This window comes from Oncorhynchus kisutch, linkage group LG11 (assembly GCF_002021735.2).
Source record: "Oncorhynchus kisutch isolate 150728-3 linkage group LG11, Okis_V2, whole genome shotgun sequence".
NCBI lineage: Eukaryota > Metazoa > Chordata > Actinopteri > Salmoniformes > Salmonidae > Oncorhynchus > Oncorhynchus kisutch.
In genome coordinates, this window is record NC_034184.2 from 28,014,220 (window position 1) to 28,039,785 (window position 25,566).

The following is a 25,566-nucleotide window of genomic DNA, read 5'->3' on the forward strand; positions in this document are numbered from 1 at the left end:
CAAAGAAACAACCAACAGTTCTAATGTATTTTTTTGTACCATCATCTTTAAAAAGGCTCAGTGCTGTTATCCTCGCAAATGGAGGGTGCAGAGTATTGAAAACAGGGGTGCCAATAATTTTTTTACATATCTTTTTTTATCCTTTAATTTAAATGACTTGTTAAAGAAAATGTCTGTCTCTGAGCAACTGTGTTAGTATAAAATAAGATAATTTCCCAATTTCTTTGAGCTTACAATATAGCTCAGTATTTTAAATATTTATTTTTAGCTCATTTTTATCAAGGGTGCCAATAATATTAGACGTGACTGTGCTTGACTATGACGTGATCAGAACAAAGGCAAAGGTGCATCTTTTTCACTAGGTGGCACTCTTTCCTTTACATGATAATAAAATCCTAGAACATCTAAACATAGCCATTTGTTTGATTTCTTTTAAACCATAGCATACATTAGACACATTTCAGTGCATAATTTCACTGCAACGATTGTTAGAATGTTGTGTATGTTACATATATAAAAGGTGTAATACCAGTTTGGAAAACCAATAGGAAATGTATATGCCACCATGATGCAAAGAATCTACATGTAGGGTATCCATGTTGGTGAGCTAAACAAGGCAATCGATTCAAACCAAGACAATGGTCAATACCAACATGAACGAAGCAGGTCTTTATTGTCCGTCATCATTGATGAAATAGATAACTTGTCAGCAAGCTAGTTCATATAATAAGCAGTTTATTTGATAATGATTTAATTCATGAAACACATTCATGCAAAGTCTGTCCTAGATTGGGAAGATCAATAGTCCAGATAAGTAAACGTGGATTGAGGACAGAAAACGTCTTGAATGTACCCATAACAGAATAATATATTTTCTCCATCTTCCTACCATCATTTTATGTATTCATCACTTTTGTTTTTAGATCTTTAATCAAAGTTAAAGATTAAGTACATGTACTGTTCACTGTTTACATTGGATACTGTATCTTGATGTTCTTTAAAATGTAGGTACATGTAGTCCTTAATACCCTTGATTGGTTAGCATTTCGTTGCACTTCAATTTACATACCATATTTAATTATGAATGTTGTAGTTTGTCATTGCTGCAAGTATTTGTTCTGATAACTTTCCATAGGTTCTCTTTCTCACCAAACATTATTTTGAATAATGTCAAACTAAACAAATGCTGTATATTTAACACCACAGAAATTTTAAACACATTTTGACTTGTTAGTTTGAATGAAGCAGTATTGTTAAAGCTTGAGGTCTCGTTCAACAATTTGACACTTCTGAAAATGAAAGTAAGTGAAGCAAATGCAAGTACACGTTTTTTTTTCTAAATACTTGATTTATCAAATAAAAATAAAGATAACTTATTGTCTCTAGAAGTAACTATATTATGTACAATACACTATGGGTAAAGTATTATGGAACACCAGTATATTTCAATGGCAAGGCATGGCAAATGCATGGCCAATTTCTTAGAAGTGCTAATTGGTGCACACTAGATGGACCAATTAAAAGCAAACTTTTATTGGTGTGAGCCAATGAAATGGCTTCTTATTAAACTGTGAATGATTGACATCACATAGCAGCTCTACCTGATTGCATGTCTTACTAAATTGCTCAAGACATTTTGTTGTGGTATTGTTGTTGGGATATAATACATTTTAAAACGTTGCATTGCACTATTGTAGATGTATCGCTATATTGTAAGTTGCATTATCCTTGTCATTTGTTGTGAGAAATGATGATTTCCGTAAGTTAAATGGTAACACGTTTTATGTGAAGTGCAGACTAACAGTAAGAGAAGACAAATAAACAGTGACATTTAAAGTGCAAAATAAATCATATTCTACAGTGACGTTTTTAATATGCAGCATGTAGTAAGGGGACATATATGTTCAGAATAATAGTTCTTTGTAACTGAAAAAAACTAGGAATTAGCTAAATCTCTGAAATGTGAATGATTGACTGATGATTTTACACCTGAAGTAAAGATTCGGTGAAACTGTATAGCTAGCGTATTAGCTGTAATACAAAAATAACAGAAATCATGTTCGTTTGGACACATTCCACAGTATCTATCTTCAAATTTGTTTCTGATTTGCGCCCCAAATGGCACTCAACTCCCTATTTAGTGCAGTACTTTTAAAAAGACCCCTATGAGCCCTGGTCAAAAGTAGCGCACTATATAGGGAATAAGGTGCCATTTGGGACGTAATATTCATCTCTGGGTACATCCAGTGAATTCCCCTAAAGAAAAGCCACTTGTGATCATATCTGAGTGAAACCATCTCCCGAGGTAGACAAGAACACATGCGGACCATTACAAAGCCACAAGTAGATACATCGACTTTATCTTGCAAAACGCATTCATTTCGATTCCCACCAAAATCCTGTTCTATCTCAATGAACAAAGAAAGAGTAATAATGACACTTATTTCTGCAATACTTTACCTAATGTAGTATTACCGTTATTTCAAATGGCGATATAGGCCTACTGTAGGTAACATTTAGTAACACTTGAAGCAGTTCCTCGTGAAGTGTTATATGGTCTAATAAGCACATTCATAGCACTTTATAGATGCATTCGTAGGGCTTAATAAGACTGTATAATAAATACTCTATAATAGTTATCATTGATACGGCACACTTTTTCACTCCAAATGCAGACTTACCAGCTGTGATAGTCCCTGATTGGGTGTGAGAGATAAATAATAATGCCATGTGTAAACTGCACATTGCCTTTTTATAATCAAACACCATTTCAGATCTGATTCTTTAGTACATGAAGGTAAAACTTTACTTGATCCCCCTTATGTGTTATAATGCTTTAAAACATGAATGCAGCACATAGATACAGTCATTGAGCATTGTGAAACTTTACAATAAAGGTAATAAGGCATGAGAGAGACATTAATGATATATAACAGTCTCTGGCACCTTATTGCTTTATTGTACAGTTTAATTGACTTCATCTTTAAGGTGATATGAATGCTTGTAAAGCAATACAACAGTTGATAACCCTTCATAAGAAGGAGCGTCAAATAAAGTGTTACCTAAATTACTTCTGAGGTCTGACCTATATAAAGTGAATCCTATAATTGAGCTATATATTATGTTCATATCACACATGATCATTCTAATTTAAAGCACTTCTTTACGCAAACTAGTCAGTAAGATCAGATGAGGCTGCTGCTCTCCTGTTACAGTTCTTGTTTTGTCCCTGGAAGCGTTTGTGATGGGAGGAGCAGATAAGAACAGGTCTTAGAACAGGTCTTATTAAGGCTTTTGAGGGCTGTTGTACTGAGTCAGACTCCATTAGATTCCTCCAGGATCAGGATTTAATTACAGAGGGGTTAGGGGACCCCCCATAACAAATCGGGGACCCCACATTTGTCAACGACATGGACGTTGGGCACCATTGTCGTGCAGAGCCATAAAGAGTCAATGTGTAATTCGAACCCTGCTAAAGAACATGTTCCTAGACTGGAGCAGGGAGGCCTTAGCTGCAGAAAGAGGTTAGTAACACCCACTTCCCTAGTCTGTGCGGCGTTGGGGGTCACACCGCTGCCTAGTGCTCCCTATTACTTGTTTTGTTCTTGGGCTTAATTGTAATTTGAAGCAGACCCCTCTTTGTATTCTTAAGCTGAGAGTTAAAACAAAGCGTTTTTGCACAATTTGCGACAAACACGTTTGTGGTTGTGGAGTTACTCTGACATACAGTAGATAAAGGGGTGTGTGAAGTGAGGTTTGGATAGACTGATATATAGATTGCCCTGGGCTAGCCTATATTATCTGGTGGCTGTCTTGCTCTCAGAAGCATCTGACTTCCCTTTAGTGGGTGTGGATGTAGATGACGATGAGTAAAATTTGCCTCGCCTTCTGGGCATCCCAGTGACGGAGGAGTCCTCGGTCTGAGGCGGTCTGGGTTTTAGCGGAAGTGCAGTCTGCGCCCGCACAGATATGAGCTGCCTACGGACCTCTGTGACTGCAGCCCCCCGTCGTGGGCGCTGAGGGGAGGGGCTGTCGGTCCGGGAGGTGGAGTAGCTGCGGGGGGAGGTGCTGAGGCTACGGGGGGAGGGGAATGCAGAGTGAGGGGTTCGGAAGATGACCCCACGCAGGGGGGTTCGGGAGGTGGAGAATAGGGTTGAGTCGGCCCCGGGTCCAGGTCGGGATTGCAGAGTCTGGGACCTCTGGTGCAGTGGAACATTCATGCTTGGGGTCCTGGGTTTGTGAGATTGATGCCTGAAAGACAGAAACACAACACAGAAATAGTCAGAGATCTAGAATGATGCTTTGAATCCTATGTTCTAAAAGGATGCTTTGAGTTTATAATATGGAGTCTTTCAAATAACATGAATATTATTATCCATGCAGAATATTATTCAAAGGACAGGGTGAACAACACAGTCGACAGAAGGCAGCCTTGGCTTGAGCCCCTATAGATTGAGAATTGATAAGAGCATGTGTTTCCTGTCAGATATGTTATAACTGAACCCACCTAGTATATACAGTTGAAAGTTGTGGCTTGTGGACACTAGCATTGGTGCCAGTTTGGGAGATGGCATCAGATGCTGTAACAGAGGGACCCTGCAGCTTAACAGGCGTGACGGGACGGGGTATCCTGCTTCTTTGACGCCCGCCACGCCTCTCCCTTTCCCAGCCAACACCCCTCTCCTTCCTGGGCAGAGAGTCGTCCTCATCATGGGTGTCTTCCTCCGACTGAGTCTCTGCTGCTGCTTTACAGCCATCATCAACAGACGAAGCTGAGGAAACAGAAGCCAGTCTTAGCATACGACCTTGTGTCCTTTCCATGACCAGCCGGGCTAAGTGAGGTCGCTTGGCCTTCTGACGAGTCTTGAGTGACTGGGACGCCGCCGACTGGTCCTGGTCCGAGCCAGTGTCCTCCTCAGACCGGGAGAGAACCGGGATTCGGCTCAGTTTACGAGGCCTGGTTTGTTTGCTAGTCTCTGCCACTTCTTTGCTCTCTACCTGGTGCACTGCCAATGTTTCTGGATCACCAGAGTCCTTAGGTTCTTCTTGTGGAGAAGCCTCAATGTTTTGTTTGAGCTGGACCTGGTTCTCCATCTCTGCCATTGTCACGTCTTGGGCAGGTGCCTTCTCAGGGGAAACGGCAATAGGAGTATCCTCTTGTTCAGAGTATAACTTGGTTTCTGTGGAAACGACCAGGACATCCTGGGCTTCAGGTTCTTCGGAGGGACAGAGAATGGGAGAGGAGAGGTTTGACTGTATCTCTGGCGGAGCCTCCGCCCCAAGTTCCGTCTCTTCTTCCTTCTCTTTTTCTGGAGAGATTAACTCCTCAACCTCTTTCTTTGCAACATCCTCTTCCTCTTCCTCCTTAGCTATGTCTCCATCTGGGGAACCTGGGGTTTCTCTCTCTGGAACTTCCTCCTTGGACCTACCATCTCTCTTCTCCTCATCCGGATCTTTCTCATCCTCCTTGTCGCTCTCTGGAATGTTCTCCTCAAACCTGTTCTCTTCATCCCCTTCCTCGACTTTCTCATAGACATCGCCTTCTGATCCACTCTCCCTCCTGTGTACGTTGTATGTCTTTGGGACCTCACCTTCAGACTCCCTCTCCGTCCCCTTCTCAACGTCGTTTTCTGAAAGGTCCCCATTGGATCTGCTCTCCCTACCTTTCTCTTTCTCTCCATCGGAGACATCCTCCTCTTTCTCTCCCTCCAAGCAGTCCTCCTGTTCAGCTGTGGGCTCCTCAACCAGCCCAGGGAGCAGCAGCCTGGGTTGCAGGGTCCCCGAGGAGCTCATCACATTATGGTGGGTGGTCTCGGCAATGTGGATAAATGTACGCTCCACTTTGGTGAAAGGAGGGGAGGTGCTAGTGGGAGCAACCACATTGGATGCCATATTGACCAGGATGGCAGTGACGGCTGTCAAAGACAATTTGGGCTCGGACTTCAGCTGGGAGGACAGAGTACCTGGCTCAGATACATCCAGCAGGCTTCCCAGAGCTCCCAGGGCTCGCTCACACTGGGGTGTGACGGCTGCCAGGGTCCCCTGGTGGCTCGCGGTATCGTCAGGGGGCAGATCTCCCACCACAGCAAGGGACTTCCTCATGTCTCCAGGGGAGAAGAGCACCAGGGTCTTGGAGCCTTCCTCCAGCTCCAGGTCCGGATCACCCCCCAACCCCACTCCCGCAGAGACTAGGTGAGGGTAGTCCAGAGGAGGCTCGTCTGCAAGGAGAGTAGAGGGCGCTCCATCATCACCCTCCTGGCTGTGCTCGCTACTTTTGGGGCTCCCGACACCGTTGGACCCAACCCCGGCCCCATTCATATCCCCATCACGATCCTGCTCAACAAGGGTTCCGGAACCAACCTCAAAAGAGGTTTGGAGAGGTGGAAGGGTGGCGGTGAGCATGGCAGAGAGGAAGTCCACCCGATGTATGCGATGCTGGGCCAGCATGGTAAGGTCAGGTCTCTCTCGCTGGTCCTCCACACTGCCACCCCGGTATGTGTTGATCTGCTCCTGGGCCTATAACATATGACAAAGAGAGAGGCTGGCTGTAGTATATGAGTATCAAAGAAAAGGAAACACTTTCCCTGAAGCCTAGGACATAATACATACAATATATAATAATGAAATATCAGATGTATTATCTAACAATGTGTTACTGAAATGAAACAGAACAAACATATTTGAAGAACACCGTCACAAAGACTTTAGTACACATATGAACGCAGACACCTGTAAACAGTTGCAGAGCAGAACCAGTGTATGACCTTAAAAATATGAATCTATTAGAAAAATTCAGATACGTTTAAAATGACTATCATAGCATCAAAACAGCTCACGCAAAGACAACATTTCCACAAAGTACTTCCCCAAATCCTTTAATCATATTTTGGTTGTATACAAGAGTCTGAGGATTGTCTAGTATAGTTTACATCCATGGATAGAAAAGGCACGGAAAGTTCATACTGTCTGTATGTACATGTTATGTTCTCTGTTTTCTTTTAAAATGCTCAAACCAGGTTTGATTTCAAGTGTGGCCAAGGTGTAGCCATGATTAAAAACAGTGTGTTGCCAAATGTATGTACAGGTGTGAAGCAGATATACAAGATCACATGACATGCTGACATTAAAGTGTTGCAATGTTGTTGATCCAGCAATGTACTAATATACATGTTTTTAAACATTTATTGAAAAAATTGCTTGATATACATGCTTTTAAATACATTATGTAATACATGACTCTACAGGGTTATTGCGATACAAAAACAAATGCTTATAATATATTCACAAAAGGCGATAGGGACTGTCCCGTCCTCCTTTACTGAGAAAGACACTCACAGATCACGATGTTGTTCAAATAATGGTTGACATCTTTTACATTCACTCCAAAGTGTTAGAAAATAATGATTGGTACTGTATTATCTTACACATTCCCATGCCAACCCACCCCACCGCACACATACATTATCTGCAATGAACTGGAGGAGATCATAAGCACAGGTATGCAAGTACTGCAAATCATTATACATCCTAGGAAGAATTTGGTCAGGAAGAACTTTCATAGAAGAGGCCCCAATGAAACGGAGTCAAAAATATTGTCTCCAAGTGTTTGATATTTGGTACCATTCCATTGACTCAATTCCAGTCATTACAATGAGCCCGTCCTCCTGTGGCTCCTCCCACCAGCCTCCTCTGACCTACACACAAGACCGGGGCAACAGAATACAGGCTAAAGCAGCATCATTACAGTATATGATTGCATGTAATTTTACATGAAAATGCTTCGTCAGGAAAACTCCCAAAACGCATTTCAACGTTACCAGCCAAACAAAATGTTTGACATGCATGTTTTTAACACATGGTTACCAAGCCTACTAAGGTAATCCCTGATCCGTGAGTATCCTTATTTGGTTTGGAAATAAACCAAAGTGCAGAAGATAAACTCTAGACCAACGTACACAAGGACATATCACATACAAATCAGACTTGACAAAATATAGTTCAAGCAAAGTGGCAACCATTATTGTTTATTGTGAGAACTGAACTGAGATCAGGGCCCCTATTCACAAAGCGTCTCAGATAAGGAGTGCTGATCTAGGATATATTTTTTCATTTTAAATCCTAACTAATAAGATTACATGGACAGGGGTACCTGACCTTAGATCAGCACTTGTATTCTGAGATGCTGGATACATACAGCCTCAGAACTGAGCTTAACCAGAGGTTGAGAAATACATTCAGTGAGTTTCATTATTAGATCTCTGAAAAAGTGAAATTGATGGAAGACCAAAAAGGCAAGTGTATTATAAGATATTTTTTGCTCATTATAACAATCTTTACATGGTCTCAATTCAATTAAACCTGCATTGTCTTGTTTACGCAGCATAGCTCTTCCTTTCCCACGGTCAAATGAAATGACAGAGCGGTGTTTGGTACTGTTAAATCCATAGAATTAGGAATTAGAATACAAATGGATCATGATGAGAGGGAGGGAATATGTTGTGTACCTCCAACCAAGTTTACTTGCAAAGTTTCATCGAAATGGGTGTCACATCGGCTTAGATTTGATGGAAGGAAGACTGGAATTTATCATTGAGCATCAATCAATGTTTATTGGATCTCTATGGTTAAATCCTACTACTACTGGCCTAAAGCAAGCAGATGAGACTCTCTGCTCTGGAACCATATACCGTGCATTCCAGGAAATATTCAGACCCCTTCACTTTTTCCATACTTTGTTACGTTACAGCCTTATTCTAAAATGTATTAAATAAATAAAACCCCTCATCAATCTACACACATTACCCCATATGTTTTGAGATTTGTTTGCAAATGTTAAAACAATTTTTAAAAATAACGTTATTTACATAAGTATTTAGACCCTTTGCTATGAGACTCGAAATTGAGCTCAGGTGCATCATGTTTCCATTGATAATCCCTGAGATGTTTCTACAACTTGATGGGAGTCCACCTGTGGTAAATCCAATTGATTTTCCAGGATTTGGAAAAGGCACACACCTGTCTATATAAGGTCCCACAGTTGACACTGCATGTCAAAGCAAAAACCAAGCCATGAGGTTCAAGGAATTGTCCATAGAGATCCGAGACAGGATTGTGTTGAGGCACAGATCTTTGGAAGGGTACCAAAAAATGTCTGCAGCATTGAAGGTCCGCAAAAACACAGTGACCTCCATCATTCTTAAATGAAAGAAGTTTGGAACCACCAAGAGACTCTTCCTAGAGCTGGCCGCCCGGCCAAACTGAGAAATCAGGGGAGAAGGGCCTTGGTCAGGGAGGTGACCAAGAACCCAATGGTCACTCTGACAGAGCTCCAGAGTTTTTGTGTAGATGGAAGAACCTTCCAGAAGGACAACCATCTCTGCAGCACTTCACCAACAAGGACTTTATTTCTAGAGTGGCCAGACAGAAGCCACTCCTCAGTAAAAGGCACATGACATCCCGCTTGGAGTTTGCCAAAAGGCTCCTAAAGGACTCTCAGACCATGAGAAACAAGATTCTCTGGTCTGATGAAACGAAGATTGAACTCTTTGGCCTGAATTCCATGTGTCACTTCTGAAGGAAACCTGGCACCATCGCTACGGTGAAGCATGATGGTGACAGCATCATACTGTGGACATATTTTTCAGCGGCCGGGACTGGGAGACTAGTCAGGATCGAGGGAAAGATGAACAGAGCAAACTAAAGAGAGAACCTTGATGAAAACCTGCTCCAGAGCGCTCAGGACCTCAAACTGGGGCAAAGATTCACCTTCCAACAGGACAACGACCCTAATCACACAGCCAAGACAATGCAGGAGTGGCTTCGGAACAAGTCTCTGAATGTCCTTGAGTGGCCCAACCAGAGCCCGGACTTGAACCCGATCAAACATCTCTGGAGAGACCTGAAAATAGCTGAGCCGCAACGCTCTCCATCTAACCTGACAGAGCTTGAGAGGATCTGCAGAGAAGAATGGGAGAAACTCTTCCAATACAGGTGTGCCAAGCTTGTAGCGTCATACCCAAGAAGCTGTAATTGCTGCCAAAGGTGTTTCAACAAAGTACTGTGTAAAGGGTCTGAATACTTATGTAAATGTGATATTCTCCGTTTTTTTTTATTATTATACATTTGCAAAAAATTCTAAGAACTAGTTTTTGCTTTGTCATTATGGGGTATTGTGTGTCGACTAATGAGGGGCGGAAACTATTTAATACATTTTAGAATAAGGCTGTAAGGTAACAGAATGTGGAAAACGTCTAGGGGTCTGAATACTTTCCGAATGCACTGAAGGCCTTCATCCCCCTGCAAAATGGATCCCAGTTTGATCCTCGCATGAGCTATTTCTGCTCCCTCTACTCTGTCTCCCTTCTTCTGCTCCTATCCTGTCATGAAACAATTATTACTAAAGGAGTTCGGAAATTCCGTCAAATCTACTACTATTACCAGGTAGACTCCTCTCACAAGTATTTATGTTTGTAAACAAACATTGCATAAACATAGCTAGGACAGGTTCAATTGAATTTCATCCTTAATCGCCTCCTTTTAAACAATTACATAAGTGAGCAAAAAATATTGACAACATGGACAATTTAAAAAATCTATAGTTGTGACTGGTGCAGCAAAATGAAGGCATGTTCTTGAAGCAACAAGATCTGTGTCTTCTATCCAGAGTCCAAACAGCAGTATCAAAGGCAAGAGAAATGAAACGATTGACAACAATAAACATTATTAACTATAAAATTATGAAAAATTAATAATTATTGCTGGTAACACTGGTAAAACTGTCAAAACTGACATGAAAAAAACCAGATGCAATTGTTTGTGTGCATATGAATAATACAATATTATAGACATGTTATAGGCATTCTACATACATGTTATAAACATGTATATGTGGTAAGACAAAGCAGCATTCCACTAAAATGATGGAATCTATTACCTATCAATATATTGCTTATCAATCTATTGCCTATGAATCTATTGCCTATAATGACCCATAATTGACCCTCAGACAGTAAACAATCATATAGAATCCATCTCTGTTCATCTCAACATCCTGGCACATTGACTATGATAAAGCAGCATCCGGAATAGCCATTCAACATTTTGCTATGCTTCGATATTTTAAATAACAAAACCTTAAACTTGATCAAACAAGAACAATACATGGTGATGAAGAGGGTAATAGTGTTTGTGGTGATGATGATAATAATGAGTAGAAGGGGAAAAATACTTATCCCCCCCTATACACACACACACACACACACACACACACACACACACACACACACAAAAGCCAGACCTAAAGCACTTTAAGCATGTGCAGATGAAAGCCTGGGCAGAGCAGAAATGAGCAGAAACCTCTAACAAAGCTACAGTACTCAGCGCTTGAAGAAAAACAGCATCTTTGAAAAAACAAATGTCAGTGTACAGTAAAGTGGGGTGTACAGTAAAGTGGGGTGTACAGTAAAGTGGAGTGTACTGTAAAGTGGAGTGTACTGTAAAGTGGGGTGTACAGTAAAGTGGAGTGTACTGTAAAGTGGAGTGTACTGTAAAGTGGAGTGTACAGTAAAGTGGGGTGTACAGTAAAGTGGAGTGTACTGTAAAGTGGGGTGTACTGTAAAGTGGAGTGTACTGTAAAGTGGAGTGTACAGTAAAGTGGGGTGTATAGTAAAGTGGGGTGTACAGTAAAGTGGGGTGTACAGTAAAGTGGAGTGCACTGTAAAGTGGAGTGTACAGTAAAGTGGAATGTACTGTAAAGTGGAGTGTACAGTAAAGTGGAATGTACAGTAAAGTGGAGTGTACAGTAAAGTGGAGTGTACAGTGTCTGTGGTGTACAAGTTTTTGAAACATGTGGATCGTTCTCTCTCTCTCTCCTCTCACAATACCTATCTCTCCCTCTGTCTCTCTTTTAAAGCTGGGTGATATAGACAAAAATCCATATCGCGATAAATTGCCTAAATTGATGCAAAAACGATAAAAAGTTTATAACATAAAATTGCACCACAGTTGTTTTATTCTTCTTTAAACGACTACTACTACTAACTTGGTTGTAGCCATCAATTGTGCCATTAACAATCACATGGAGTGATTTCAGTGCCAACAGAAATTGTATTTGAATTCCATCATTTTTTATTTGTATTAGGATATTGCATTTGAATTGAATATATTTGAATTTGTAATGCACAAATTTAATCATTTAATTCATAAATTTAACTAGTATTTCATGATTTTAAACTGAATTGAATGAATATTTAAAATTAATTTTCAATTTAATTGAATATTCAAATTCAATATTTAGATATTCCGATATTGCATTCATTGTCTGTATGAAGTTTACAAACTATTATTTCAAGTTGATCAAAGTTTCATATATTCAACTTCTCAGATGCGCTCAGAATCAGTTTTCAAATTCAGATCTCTAAATTCAGATTCAAAACCATAGACAACATCCTGGTACTTTGCCAGTCAGGACAGGTAGAGGACAACAGATAGAATCAAACTCTCTCTGTGGTAGAAACTTCTGGCGGTTTCTGAAGCCAATGTTGCATGTTACATGAATTTTCTAACTATGAATTTGGCTCTATTGGCACTAAAATCGCTCCATACAATCACCCATATTAGCAAACATATTTCATTTCAAACTTCACATTTCTCTAGTATAGGCTTATCGTAATGAACAATATCAGCAAAATGCCTGCGATTAGTGATCGTTATGGTCGGTGTTGATAATCTTCGGTTTATCTTCCCAGCTCTATTCTCTCGCTCCACATCCACAATATCCACTGAGCTGTATGCCTCGTGGAGTGGCCATTTTAGGAGCCTGGGGTTCGTATCCAGTAACCTTGCCTGCATTTCCTCCAGAAGGACGAAACCCGACCATACTACTCCTGGTCTACAGACCCACAGGCTTATCTGGAGCACAGGGTACAGGCCGGCCCCAGTTTATTGCACAATAAATAAAAAAGTTATATTTGTTGTAATATTCCCTTTTGTTAAACCCTCCAGTCCACTTAGATATAGCCAGGATTGTGTTTATTTCTGTGACGAGGTGGAGGAGGGAGCAGAATGTATTGTTGTTGTGGTTTGGGAAAAAGCGCTGTATGTGATTACACAAAACGCTAGCTACAACCCTTACTGGGTTTTTTATCCGATCACGTCTTATTCATTAGTTTGGCCAGCATCTGTTGTATCTGGAGTCGGGACAGGTTGAGGACAGAGTGTCTGGGTCGCGACCCCCCGGGGCTGCCGGGTACCAGGGGTATGTGGCGCCGCGAGGGGAGACGGGCGGGGCTGCTCTCGGCGGAGCGGCTTCTCTGGATCAACGCCCCAGCTTCCGAATTACCATGGGGATACTGCTCCGTCTCCAGGGTAGAGGACGAGAACACGTACGACGCCAATCTCCTCAATTGTTTGGGCCTCGGGAAAGAGTGGTGGGGGTGGGGCCTGTCCTCCTCCAACTGAAAAAGACCAATAAGAGTGGAGGAGAAAGGCATCAGGCGTGGGTGTGGCCAAGAAGACTCCGTCTCTTCTCTATCTCTGCTGGCAAGGGAATATCTGGGTCTCTGTGTGTCTGTGTGCATGTTGTAGTGAGCACACCACACACACACGCACATACAGCAGAAATATAGGGGGGGGGATCTCTTTTTTCAATCTCTTTTTTTAGGGAGGGATAAACGAGACCGAAGCGCAATGGTTTGGGTTGGGTTTTATTTTGAATGGATAAAAACAGATGTTCGAGCATTTCAGTGTTTGCCGACTGTCACTGGATATGGATATGCAGGCACAGGGCCAAAGTTGTTCTGGCAAGATATTGAATGGGGTTTCCAAGGGGCTGAGATTGACTTGGCGCTGAGAGAGAGGAGAGAGAGGAGAAACATATCCCTACTTGTTTTGTGAAACAGTTTTTGTGTAACTGTCTGGAGCAGTTTACCGTCTGAACCCAAAACATAATCTTCTATCAGAACATGTATTCACACAACAGCATTATCCTGCATCATCAGCACAAAATGGTTGCAATGATTGCTATCTTGAACAGGTCTCTCTTGCAAAATAACTCTTTGTATCAATGAGACAATCATGGATAAATCAATTAAAAAAAGCTAACTACAAGGAACGTTCGCTCCACCCATTTCAGTAGCTGCCAAAATTAATGTTATTAAAACTATGGCCAGAATTTAACCATTGCAGATAACTGTTCCTCCACACTGCTGTGCTTCATGAAGTGTGTTTCACTTGCACAGCTGTGTATCCCGGATGGGGGGAATTCATTCTTCATAGGAGATAGGAATCTGCAGTCCTCTTGCACACACTGGATGACTTATTAAATACAATACTACCGGTATAAATAAAACATTATCCATTGACTTTATGACAGCTTGGTAATTATAGGCTTTGGTCAGTGGATAGATGAAGCAAAAATACAGTAAGCTATGTAATGCACTGTTATTGGTCAAATTAACACTGGGTGTACATAAATTGACCTTCAAAAAGTAACTACCAATGGATGAGAAGATTAAGAATAAGTATACCATTCATTCAAATTGTGTCCAGTTACATTGTCGACACAGGAAATAACAGGAAATGGCCCCCGGCCCAAGATAACATAGACATATACCCGCAGAAAGACAAACACAGATGCAGACGAAGACAGACAGGTGGCCAAGTACATTTCAATTTAATTAGAATTTCAATTCAGTTCAAATGGACCCCAACCCATACAAACACACTCACACACCAAGACACACACCAATTCTCCACCCCGCAGTCCCTTGATCTTACCTGTCCTTGAGCTCCAAAGTGCTCCGACTGTGGCCGTGGTCTTTGTCCACGGCTATGAGGCAGAGTGTGATAACCCGAGTGTCCAGGACTAGCCCCATTAGACCCCTCCCCTTCCGGAAGTGCCACTATGCCTCCTGCTCGCATCTTAGGCCTCACCACCACCTCTCCACCTACAGCTCCCCGTAACCTCCTCCGTTCCTCCAGTTCATCCAGGGGCTTCAGCTCCTCGGGCTCCTCATCGGTGGTGGGCCCCGAGGTGGTGGGCTCGGCACCCGGGCCCAGGAGACCCAGGAAGTCCTGGAGCTCAGTCTCCTTGTCAATGATAACCCACTCCTTGCTGTCAAAGTCTTCCTCCTCGGCGAGTGGTACAGACCGGATGAAGGCGTTACTGTGAGCCTCGGGGTCAGCCGCGGAGGCAACGGAGACCTCCTGGCCTGGTCTCCCACCGCCACCCTGCCGGTCCCCACCTCCTCCCTCCAGGGAGTGCATCTGGGCTGGCTGGGAGGAGTGCACGTAGCGGGACGGGGATCCCAGGATATCCATACGAGACCTGGTGGGGAGGCAAAAAAAATCACTGTCCAAAATCTTGGTAACTTGACTGTGTGTTGCGTTTTCAGTGTGTGTGTGTGTGTGTGTGTGTGTGTGTGTGTGTGTGTGTGTGTGTGTGTGTGTGTGTGTGTGTGTGTGAGTAGGTGGGGAAGATCTTCCTGGGTTATACTCGACCTTGTCTCAGGGTAGTAAGTTAGTGGTCTGTTCACATCCCTTAACACTAGAACCGCCTTTTAATTTTAATTTAAATAAATAAAAGATAAATAAATAAATAAAAGAATCACCCCCCAAAAAATGTCCTGCTCCTTCCCTGACTTTTCCTAAATGTTTTGTATTTTACACTGCTAATTTGTCAGACTTAAAATCACAAACAGAAATGTATTTGGAGCCTTTTTACCTGTTTTACCACACCTATTCCTAACTCAATCCGCCAAGACAATGTGCTGTAAGACGCTGGTACCCAGCCAGATGCTAATGCTTCTCTTTCCTCACTGTATGAATGACCAAACTGATGAATGGACGATTTAATTGTGCACTTTACTTCACAACTGAATCTGAATTAGGCCTAACTGAATGATGAGGGTGAAGAGGGCGTTTTAATTTAAAACAACAATAGTGTAACGATGAGTTTGTGTTATGCTTATTTATCTATGTTTGGCGCTCATGTTAATAATTTGACCGCATGCCTTGCGGGTTGATACCATTCTCTTTTACATCTTAATTTGTAAAAGGAAGCTGTTACAGAACTGTTTTATTTACTATAACTCTATTACTAATCAAATGTATTGTAAGGGAAACAAAAACATGCTGTGTGTTGCTTTGGGACTTTAGAATAATGAAAAACATATCCTTGACTGCATCCAACTTGATGAAGTTTGATTCTAGTAATCTATCCTCCTTCAGGCTTCATCTTCTTTCTATAACTTGATTAAAGTTACCAACTTTAAGGTGGATTACAACTGTACTACCAACTCTGGACTGGAGTGTGGACCTCAGTTATCTTTCAATCACCCACATGGCTATATGCTTCTAAAAACCAAGGAGGAGATGGGAGAGCCGGGACTTTCAGCGCATCAAGCGTCACAAATAAAACCAAGTTCTATTTTAGCGCCTGGCTACGCAGATGCTCATTGATGCACGCGAGCAGTGTGAGTGCAAAGATTGAATAACATATATGTGTACATTTTATTTTGCCATGCTCACGCACGCTACGTGAGCGAGCGGTGTGGTCAGCATGTTAGAAAGAGAATATTCTGCAGTTTCTATTACACATACCTTTGTCAAATAACTCATAATTCAAGAGGTCCAGCTCTATTTCCAAATTTCACTTTTTCCAAGAATATCCATGCTGTCCATGCATTCAGCACCACTCGCACGGAAGCATTGATCTGGCTTCTACGCAAAAACTAGTAACATAATAAACTTAAAATATGCTATTTATTTATGCAATTCATATTTTAGTTGTTTATGCACTGGTGCATTTGTTCAGGAATACAGTAAATCATTTCACCTGTGCACCTGGCTGGTTGTATTTTTATTAAAGTCCAGCTGTAACTGGACTTTATGAATTACTATAACTCTATTACTATAACTCTACTACTATAACTCTATTACTATAACTCTATTACTATAACTCTATTACTATAACTCTATTACTATAACTCTATTACTATAGACTCTACTCTACTATAACTCGTATTACTATAACGCTACTACTATAACTCTATTAATATAACTATATTACTATAAACTGCTACTCCTATAACTCTATACTATAACTCTATTTGACTATACACTCTATTACTACTAACTCTATACTATAACTTCTATTACTATAACTTACTACTACCCTATTACGAACTCTATTATACCGATTACTATAACTCTATTACTATAACTCTATTACTATAACTCTACTACTATAACTCTATTTACTTAACTCTACGATTACTATAATACTCTATGACTATAACTCTATTACTATGAACTCTACTACTATAACTCTATTACTATAACTCTATTACTAATCAACTCTATTAATAACTCTATTGACTAAATCTATACTATAACTCTGTTCATACTCTATTACTATACTCTACTACTATAACTCTATTACTATCAAACTCTATTACTAAACGCTATACTATAATCTATTACTATAACTCTACTACTATAACTCTACTACTAAACTATAACTCTATTACTATAACTCTACTACTATAACTCTATTACTATAACTCTATTACTATAACTCTATTACTATAACTCTATTACTATAACTCTACTACTATAACTCTACTACTATAACTCTATTACTATAACTCTATTACTATAACTCTATTACTATAACTCTACTACTATAACTCTATTACTATAACTCTATTACTATAACTCTATTACTATAACTCTATTACTATAACTCTACTACTATAACTCTATTACTATAACTCTATTACTATAACTCTATTACTATAACTCTATTACTATAACTCTATTACTATAACTCTATTACTATAACTCTACTACTATAACTCTACTACTATAACTCTATTACTATAACTCTATTACTATAACTCTATTACTATAACTCTATTACTATAACTCTATTACTATAACTCTACTACTATAACTCTACTACTATAACTCTATTACTATAACTCTATTACTATAACTCTATTACTATAACTCTATTACTATAACTCTACTACTATAACTCTATTACTATAACTCTACTACTATAACTCTATTACTATAACTCTATTACTATAACTCTACTACTATAACTCTATTTCTATAACTCTATTACTATAACTCTATTACTATAACTCTATTACTATAACTCTATTACTATAACTCTACTACTATAACTCTATTACTATAACTCTATTACTATAACTCTATTACTATAACTCTATTACTATAACTCTATTACTATAACTCTATTACTATAACTCTATTACTATAACTCTACTACTATAACTCTATTACTATAACTCTATTACTATAACTCTACTACTATAACTCTATTACTATAACTCTATTACTATAACTCTACTACTATAACTCTATTACTATAACTCTATTACTATAACTCTATTACTATAACTCTATTACTATAACTCTATTACTATAACTCTATTACTATAACTCTACTACTATAACTCTATTACTATAACTCTACTACTATAACTCTATTACTATAACTCTATTACTATAACTCTATTACTATAACTCTACTACTATAACTCTATTACTATAACTCTATTACTATAACTCTATTACTATAACTCTATTACTATAACTCTACTACTATAACTCTATTACTATAACTCTACTACTATAACTCTATTACTATAACTCTATTACTATAACTCTACTACTATAACTCTATTACTATAACTCTATTACTATAACTCTATTACTATAACTCTATTACTATAACTCTACTACTATAACTCTATTACTATAACTCTACTACTATAACTCTATTACTATAACTCTATTACTATAACTCTATTACTATAACTCTATTACTATAACTCTATTACTATAACTCTATTACTATAACTCTATTACTATAACTCTACTACTATAACTCTATTACTATAACTCTATTACTATAACTCTATTACTATAACTCTATTACTATAACTCTACTACTATAACTCTATTACTATAACTCTATTACTATAACTCTATTACTATAACTCTATTACTATAACTCTATTACTATAACTCTATTACTATAACTCTATTACTATAACTCTACTACTATAACTCTATTACTATAACTCTATTACTATAACTCTATTACTATAACTCTATTACTATAACTCTACTACTATAACTCTATTACTATAACTCTATTACTATAACTCTATTACTATAACTCTATTACTATAACTCTATTACTATAACTCTATTACTATAACTCTATTACTATAACTCTACTACTATAACTCTATTACTATAACTCTATTACTATAACTCTATTACTATAACTCTATTACTATAACTCTATTACTATAACTCTATTACTATAACTCTATTACTATAACTCTACTACTATAACTCTATTACTATAACTCTATTACTATAACTCTATTACTATAACTCTATTACTATAACTCTATTACTATAACTCTACTACTATAACTCTATTACTATAACTCTATTACTATAACTCTATTACTATAACTCTATTACTATAACTCTATTACTATAACTCTACTACTATAACTCTACTACTATAACTCTATTACTATAACTCTATTACTATAACTCTATTACTATAACTCTATTACTATAACTCTACTACTATAACTCTATTACTATAACTCTACTACTATAACTCTATTACTATAACTATATTACTATAACTCTACTACTATAACTCTATTACTATAACTCTATTACTATAACTCTACTACTATAACTCTATTACTATAACTCTATTACTATAACTCTATTACTATAACTCTATTACTATAACTCTATTACTATAACTCTACTACTATAACTCTATTACTATAACTCTATTACTATAACTCTATTACTATAACTCTATTACTATAACTCTATTACTATAACTCTACTACTATAACTCTATTACTATAACTCTATTACTATAACTCTATTACTATAACTCTATTACTATAACTCTACTACTATAACTCTATTACTATAACTCTATTACTATAACTCTATTACTATAACTCTATTACTATAACTCTATTACTATAACTCTATTACTATAACTCTACTACTATAACTCTATTACTATAACTCTATTACTATAACTCTATTACTATAACTCTATTACTATAACTCTATTACTATAACTCTATTACTATAACTCTATTACTATAACTCTATTACTATAACTCTATTACTATAACTCTACTACTATAACTCTATTACTATAACTCTATTACTATAACTCTATTACTATAACTCTATTACTATAACTCTATTACTATAACTCTATTACTATAACTCTATTACTATAACTCTATTACTATAACTCTACTACTATAACTCTATTACTATAACTCTATTACTATAACTCTATTACTATAACTCTATTACTATAACTCTATTACTATAACTCTATTACTATAACTCTATTACTATAACTCTATTACTATAACTCTATTACTATAACTCTATTACTATAACTCTATTACTATAACTCTATTACTATAACTCTATTACTATAACTCTATTACTATAACTCTATTACTATAACTCTACTATAACTCTATTACTATAACTCTATTACTATAACTCTATTACTATAACTCTATTACTATAACTCTATTACTATAACTCTATTACTATAACTCTATTACTATAACTCTATTACTATAACTCTATTACTATAACTCTATTACTATAACTCTATTACTATAACTCTATTACTATAACTCTATTACTATAACTCTATTACTATAACTCTATTACTATAACTCTATTACTATAACTCTATTACTATAACTCTATTACTATAACTCTATTACTATAACTCTATTACTATAACTCTATTACTATAACTCTATTACTATAACTCTATTACTATAACTCTATTACTATAACTCTATTACTATAACTCTATTACTATAACTCTATTACTATAACTCTATTACTATAACTCTATTACTATAACTCTATTACTATAACTCTATTACTATAACTCTATTACTATAACTCTATTACTATAACTCTATTACTATAACTCTATTACTATAACTCTATTACTATAACTCTATTACTATAACTCTATTACTATAACTCTACTACTATAACTCTATTACTATAACTCTATTACTATAACTCTATTACTATAACTCTATTACTATAACTCTATTACTATAACTCTATTACTATAACTCTATTACTATAACTCTATTACTATAACTCTACTACTATAACTCTATTACTATAACTCTATTACTATAACTCTACTACTATAACTCTATTACTATAACTCTATTACTATAACTCTATTACTATAACTCTATTACTATAACTCTATTACTATAACTCTATTACTATAACTCTATTACTATAACTCTATTACTATAACTCTATTACTATAACTCTATTACTATAACTCTATTACTATAACTCTATTACTATAACTCTATTACTATAACTCTATTACTATAACTCTATTACTATAACTCTATTACTATAACTCTATTACTATAACTCTATTACTATAACTCTATTACTATAACTCTATTACTATAACTCTATTACTATAACTCTATTACTATAACTCTATTACTATAACTCTATTACTATAACTCTATTACTATAACTCTATTACTATAACTCTATTACTATAACTCTATTACTATAACTCTATTACTATAACTCTATTACTATAACTCTATTACTATAACTCTATTACTATAACTCTATTACTATAACTCTATTACTATAACTCTATTACTATAACTCTATTACTATAACTCTATTACTATAACTCTATTACTATAACTCTATTACTATAACTCTATTACTATAACTCTATTACTATAACTCTATTACTATAACTCTATTACTATAACTCTATTACTATAACTCTATTACTATAACTCTATTACTATAACTCTATTACTATAACTCTATTACTATAACTCTATTACTATAACTCTATTACTATAACTCTATTACTATAACTCTATTACTATAACTCTATTACTATAACTCTATTACTATAACTCTATTACTATAACTCTATTACTATAACTCTATTACTATAACTCTATTACTATAACTCTATTACTATAACTCTATTACTATAACTCTATTACTATAACTCTATTACTATAACTCTATTACTATAACTCTATTACTATAACTCTACTACTATAACTCTATTACTATAACTCTATTACTATAACTCTATTACTATAACTCTATTACTATAACTCTATTACTATAACTCTATTACTATAACTCTATTACTATAACTCTATTACTATAACTCTATTACTATAACTCTATTACTATAACTCTACTACTATAACTCTATTACTATAACTCTATTACTATAACTCTATTACTATAACTCTATTACTATAACTCTACTACTATAACTCTATTACTATAACTCTATTACTATAACTCTATTACTATAACTCTATTACTATAACTCTATTACTATAACTCTATTACTATAACTCTATTACTATAACTCTATTACTATAACTCTATTACTATAACTCTATTACTATAACTCTATTACTATAACTCTATTACTATAACTCTATTACTATAACTCTATTACTATAACTCTATTACTATAACTCTATTACTATAACTCTATTACTATAACTCTATTACTATAACTCTATTACTATAACTCTATTACTATAACTCTATTACTATAACTCTATTACTATAACTCTATTACTATAACTCTATTACTATAACTCTATTACTATAACTCTATTACTATAACTCTATTACTATAACTCTATTACTATAACTCTATTACTATAACTCTATTACTATAACTCTATTACTATAACTCTATTACTATAACTCTATTACTATAACTCTATTACTATAACTCTACTACTATAACTCTATTACTATAACTCTATTACTATAACTCTATTACTATAACTCTATTACTATAACTCTACTACTATAACTCTATTACTATAACTCTATTACTATAACTCTATTACTATAACTCTATTACTATAACTATTACTATAACTCTACTACTATAACTCTATTACTATAACTCTATTACTATAACTCTATTACTATAACTCTATTACTATAACTCTACTACTATAACTCTATTACTATAACTCTATTACTATAACTCTATTACTATAACTCTATTACTATAACTCTACTACTATAACTCTATTACTATAACTCTATTACTATAACTCTATTACTATAACTCTATTACTATAACTCTATTACTATAACTCTACTACTATAACTCTATTACTATAACTCTATTACTATAACTCTATTACTATAACTCTATTACTATAACTCTACTACTATAACTCTATTACTATAACTCTATTACTATAACTCTATTACTATAACTCTATTACTATAACTCTATTACTATAACTCTATTACTATAACTCTATTACTATAACTCTACTACTATAACTCTATTACTATAACTCTATTACTATAACTCTACTACTATAACTCTACTACTATAACTCTACTTACTATAACTCTATTACTATAACTCTATTACTATAACTCTATTACTATAACTCTATTACTATAACTCTATTACTATAACTCTATTACTATAACTCTATTACTATAACTCTATTACTATAACTCTATTACTATAACTCTATTACTATAACTCTACTACTTACTATAACTCTATTACTATAACTCTATTACTATAACTCTATTACTATAACTCTATTACTATAACTCTACTACTATAACTCTACTACTATAACTCTCTTACTATAACTCTATTACTATAACTCTATTACTATAACTCTATTACTATAACTCTATTACTATAACTCTATTACTATAACTCTATTACTATAACTCTATTACTATAACTCTATTACTATAACTCTATTACTATAACTCTATTACTATAACTCTATTACTATAACTCTATTACTATAACTCTATTACTATAACTCTATTACTATAACTCTATTACTATAACTCTATTACTATAACTCTATTACTATAACTCTATTACTATAACTCTATTACTATAACTCTATTACTATAACTCTATTACTATAACTCTATTACTATAACTCTATTACTATAACTCTATTACTATAACTCTATTACTATAACTCTATTACTATAACTCTATTACTATAACTCTATTACTATAACTCTATTACTATAACTCTATTACTATAACTCTATTACTATAACTCTATTACTATAACTCTATTACTATAACTCTATTACTATAACTCTATTACTATAACTCTATTACTATAACTCTATTACTATAACTCTATTACTATAACTCTATTACTATAACTCTATTACTATAACTCTATTACTATAACTCTATTACTATAACTCTATTACTATAACTCTATTACTATAACTCTATTACTATAACTCTATTACTATAACTCTATTACTATAACTCTATTACTATAACTCTATTACTATAACTCTATTACTATAACTCTATTACTATAACTCTATTACTATAACTCTATTACTATAACTCTACTACTATAACTCTATTACTATAACTCTATTACTATAACTCTATTACTATAACTCTATTACGATAACTCTATTACTATAACTCTATTACTATAACTCTACTACTATAACTCTATTACTATAACTCTACTACTATAACTCTATTACTATAACTCTATTACTATAACTCTACCTACTATAACTCTATTACTATAACGCTATTACTAGAACTCTATTACTATAACTCATTACTATAACTCTATTACTATAACTCTATTACTATAACTCTATTACTATAACTCTTACTTACTCTATACTATAACTCTATACTATAACCTATTTATATAACTCTATTACTATAACTCTATTACTATAACTCTATTACTATAACTCTATTACTATAACTCTATTACTATAACTCTATTACTATAACCCTATTACTATAACTCTACTTACTATAACTCTATTACCTATAACTCTATTACTATAACTCTATGACTATAACTCTATTACTATAACTCTATTACTATAACTCTATTACTATAACTCTAGTACTATAACTCTATTACTATAACTCTATTACTATACTCTACTACTATAACTCTATTACTATAACTCTATTACTATAACTCTATTACTATAACTCTATTACTATAACTCTACTACTATAACTCTATACTATAACTCTATTACTACTATACTCTATTACTATAACTCTATTACTATAACTCTATTACTCTAACTCTATACTATAACCTATTACTATAACTCTATTACATAACTCTATTATATCACTCTATACTATACTCTACTTACTATAACTCTATACTATAACTCTATTACTATAACTCTATTACGATAACTTACTACTATAACTCTACTACTATAACTCTATTACTATAACTCTATTACTATAACTCTAGTACTATAACTCTATTACTATAACTCTATACTATAACTCTATACTATAACTCTACTACTATAACCTCTATTACTATAACTCTACTACTATAACTCTATTACTATAACTCTATTACT

At 35.3% G+C, this 25,566-nt stretch overlaps 1 protein-coding gene across 2 annotated transcripts in view; it reads right to left on the reverse strand.

The window, feature by feature from the left end:
* Positions 1–1,848: 1,848 nt before the first annotated feature.
* The window catches only part of LOC109898884 (tau-tubulin kinase 1), a 46,971-nt gene continuing 23,253 nt past the window's right edge, over positions 1,849–25,566 (reverse strand). For both annotated transcript variants that reach the window (XM_031835571.1, XM_031835570.1), the window contains exons 13-15: positions 14,776–15,325; positions 4,508–6,516; positions 1,849–4,251 (exon numbers count right to left, since the gene is read on the reverse strand). In XM_031835571.1, the coding sequence (XP_031691431.1) occupies positions 3,798–4,251; positions 4,508–6,516; positions 14,776–15,325 (3,013 nt within the window). In that variant the 3' untranslated portion in view covers positions 1,849–3,797. The remainder of the gene's footprint in view (positions 4,252–4,507; positions 6,517–14,775; positions 15,326–25,566) is intronic.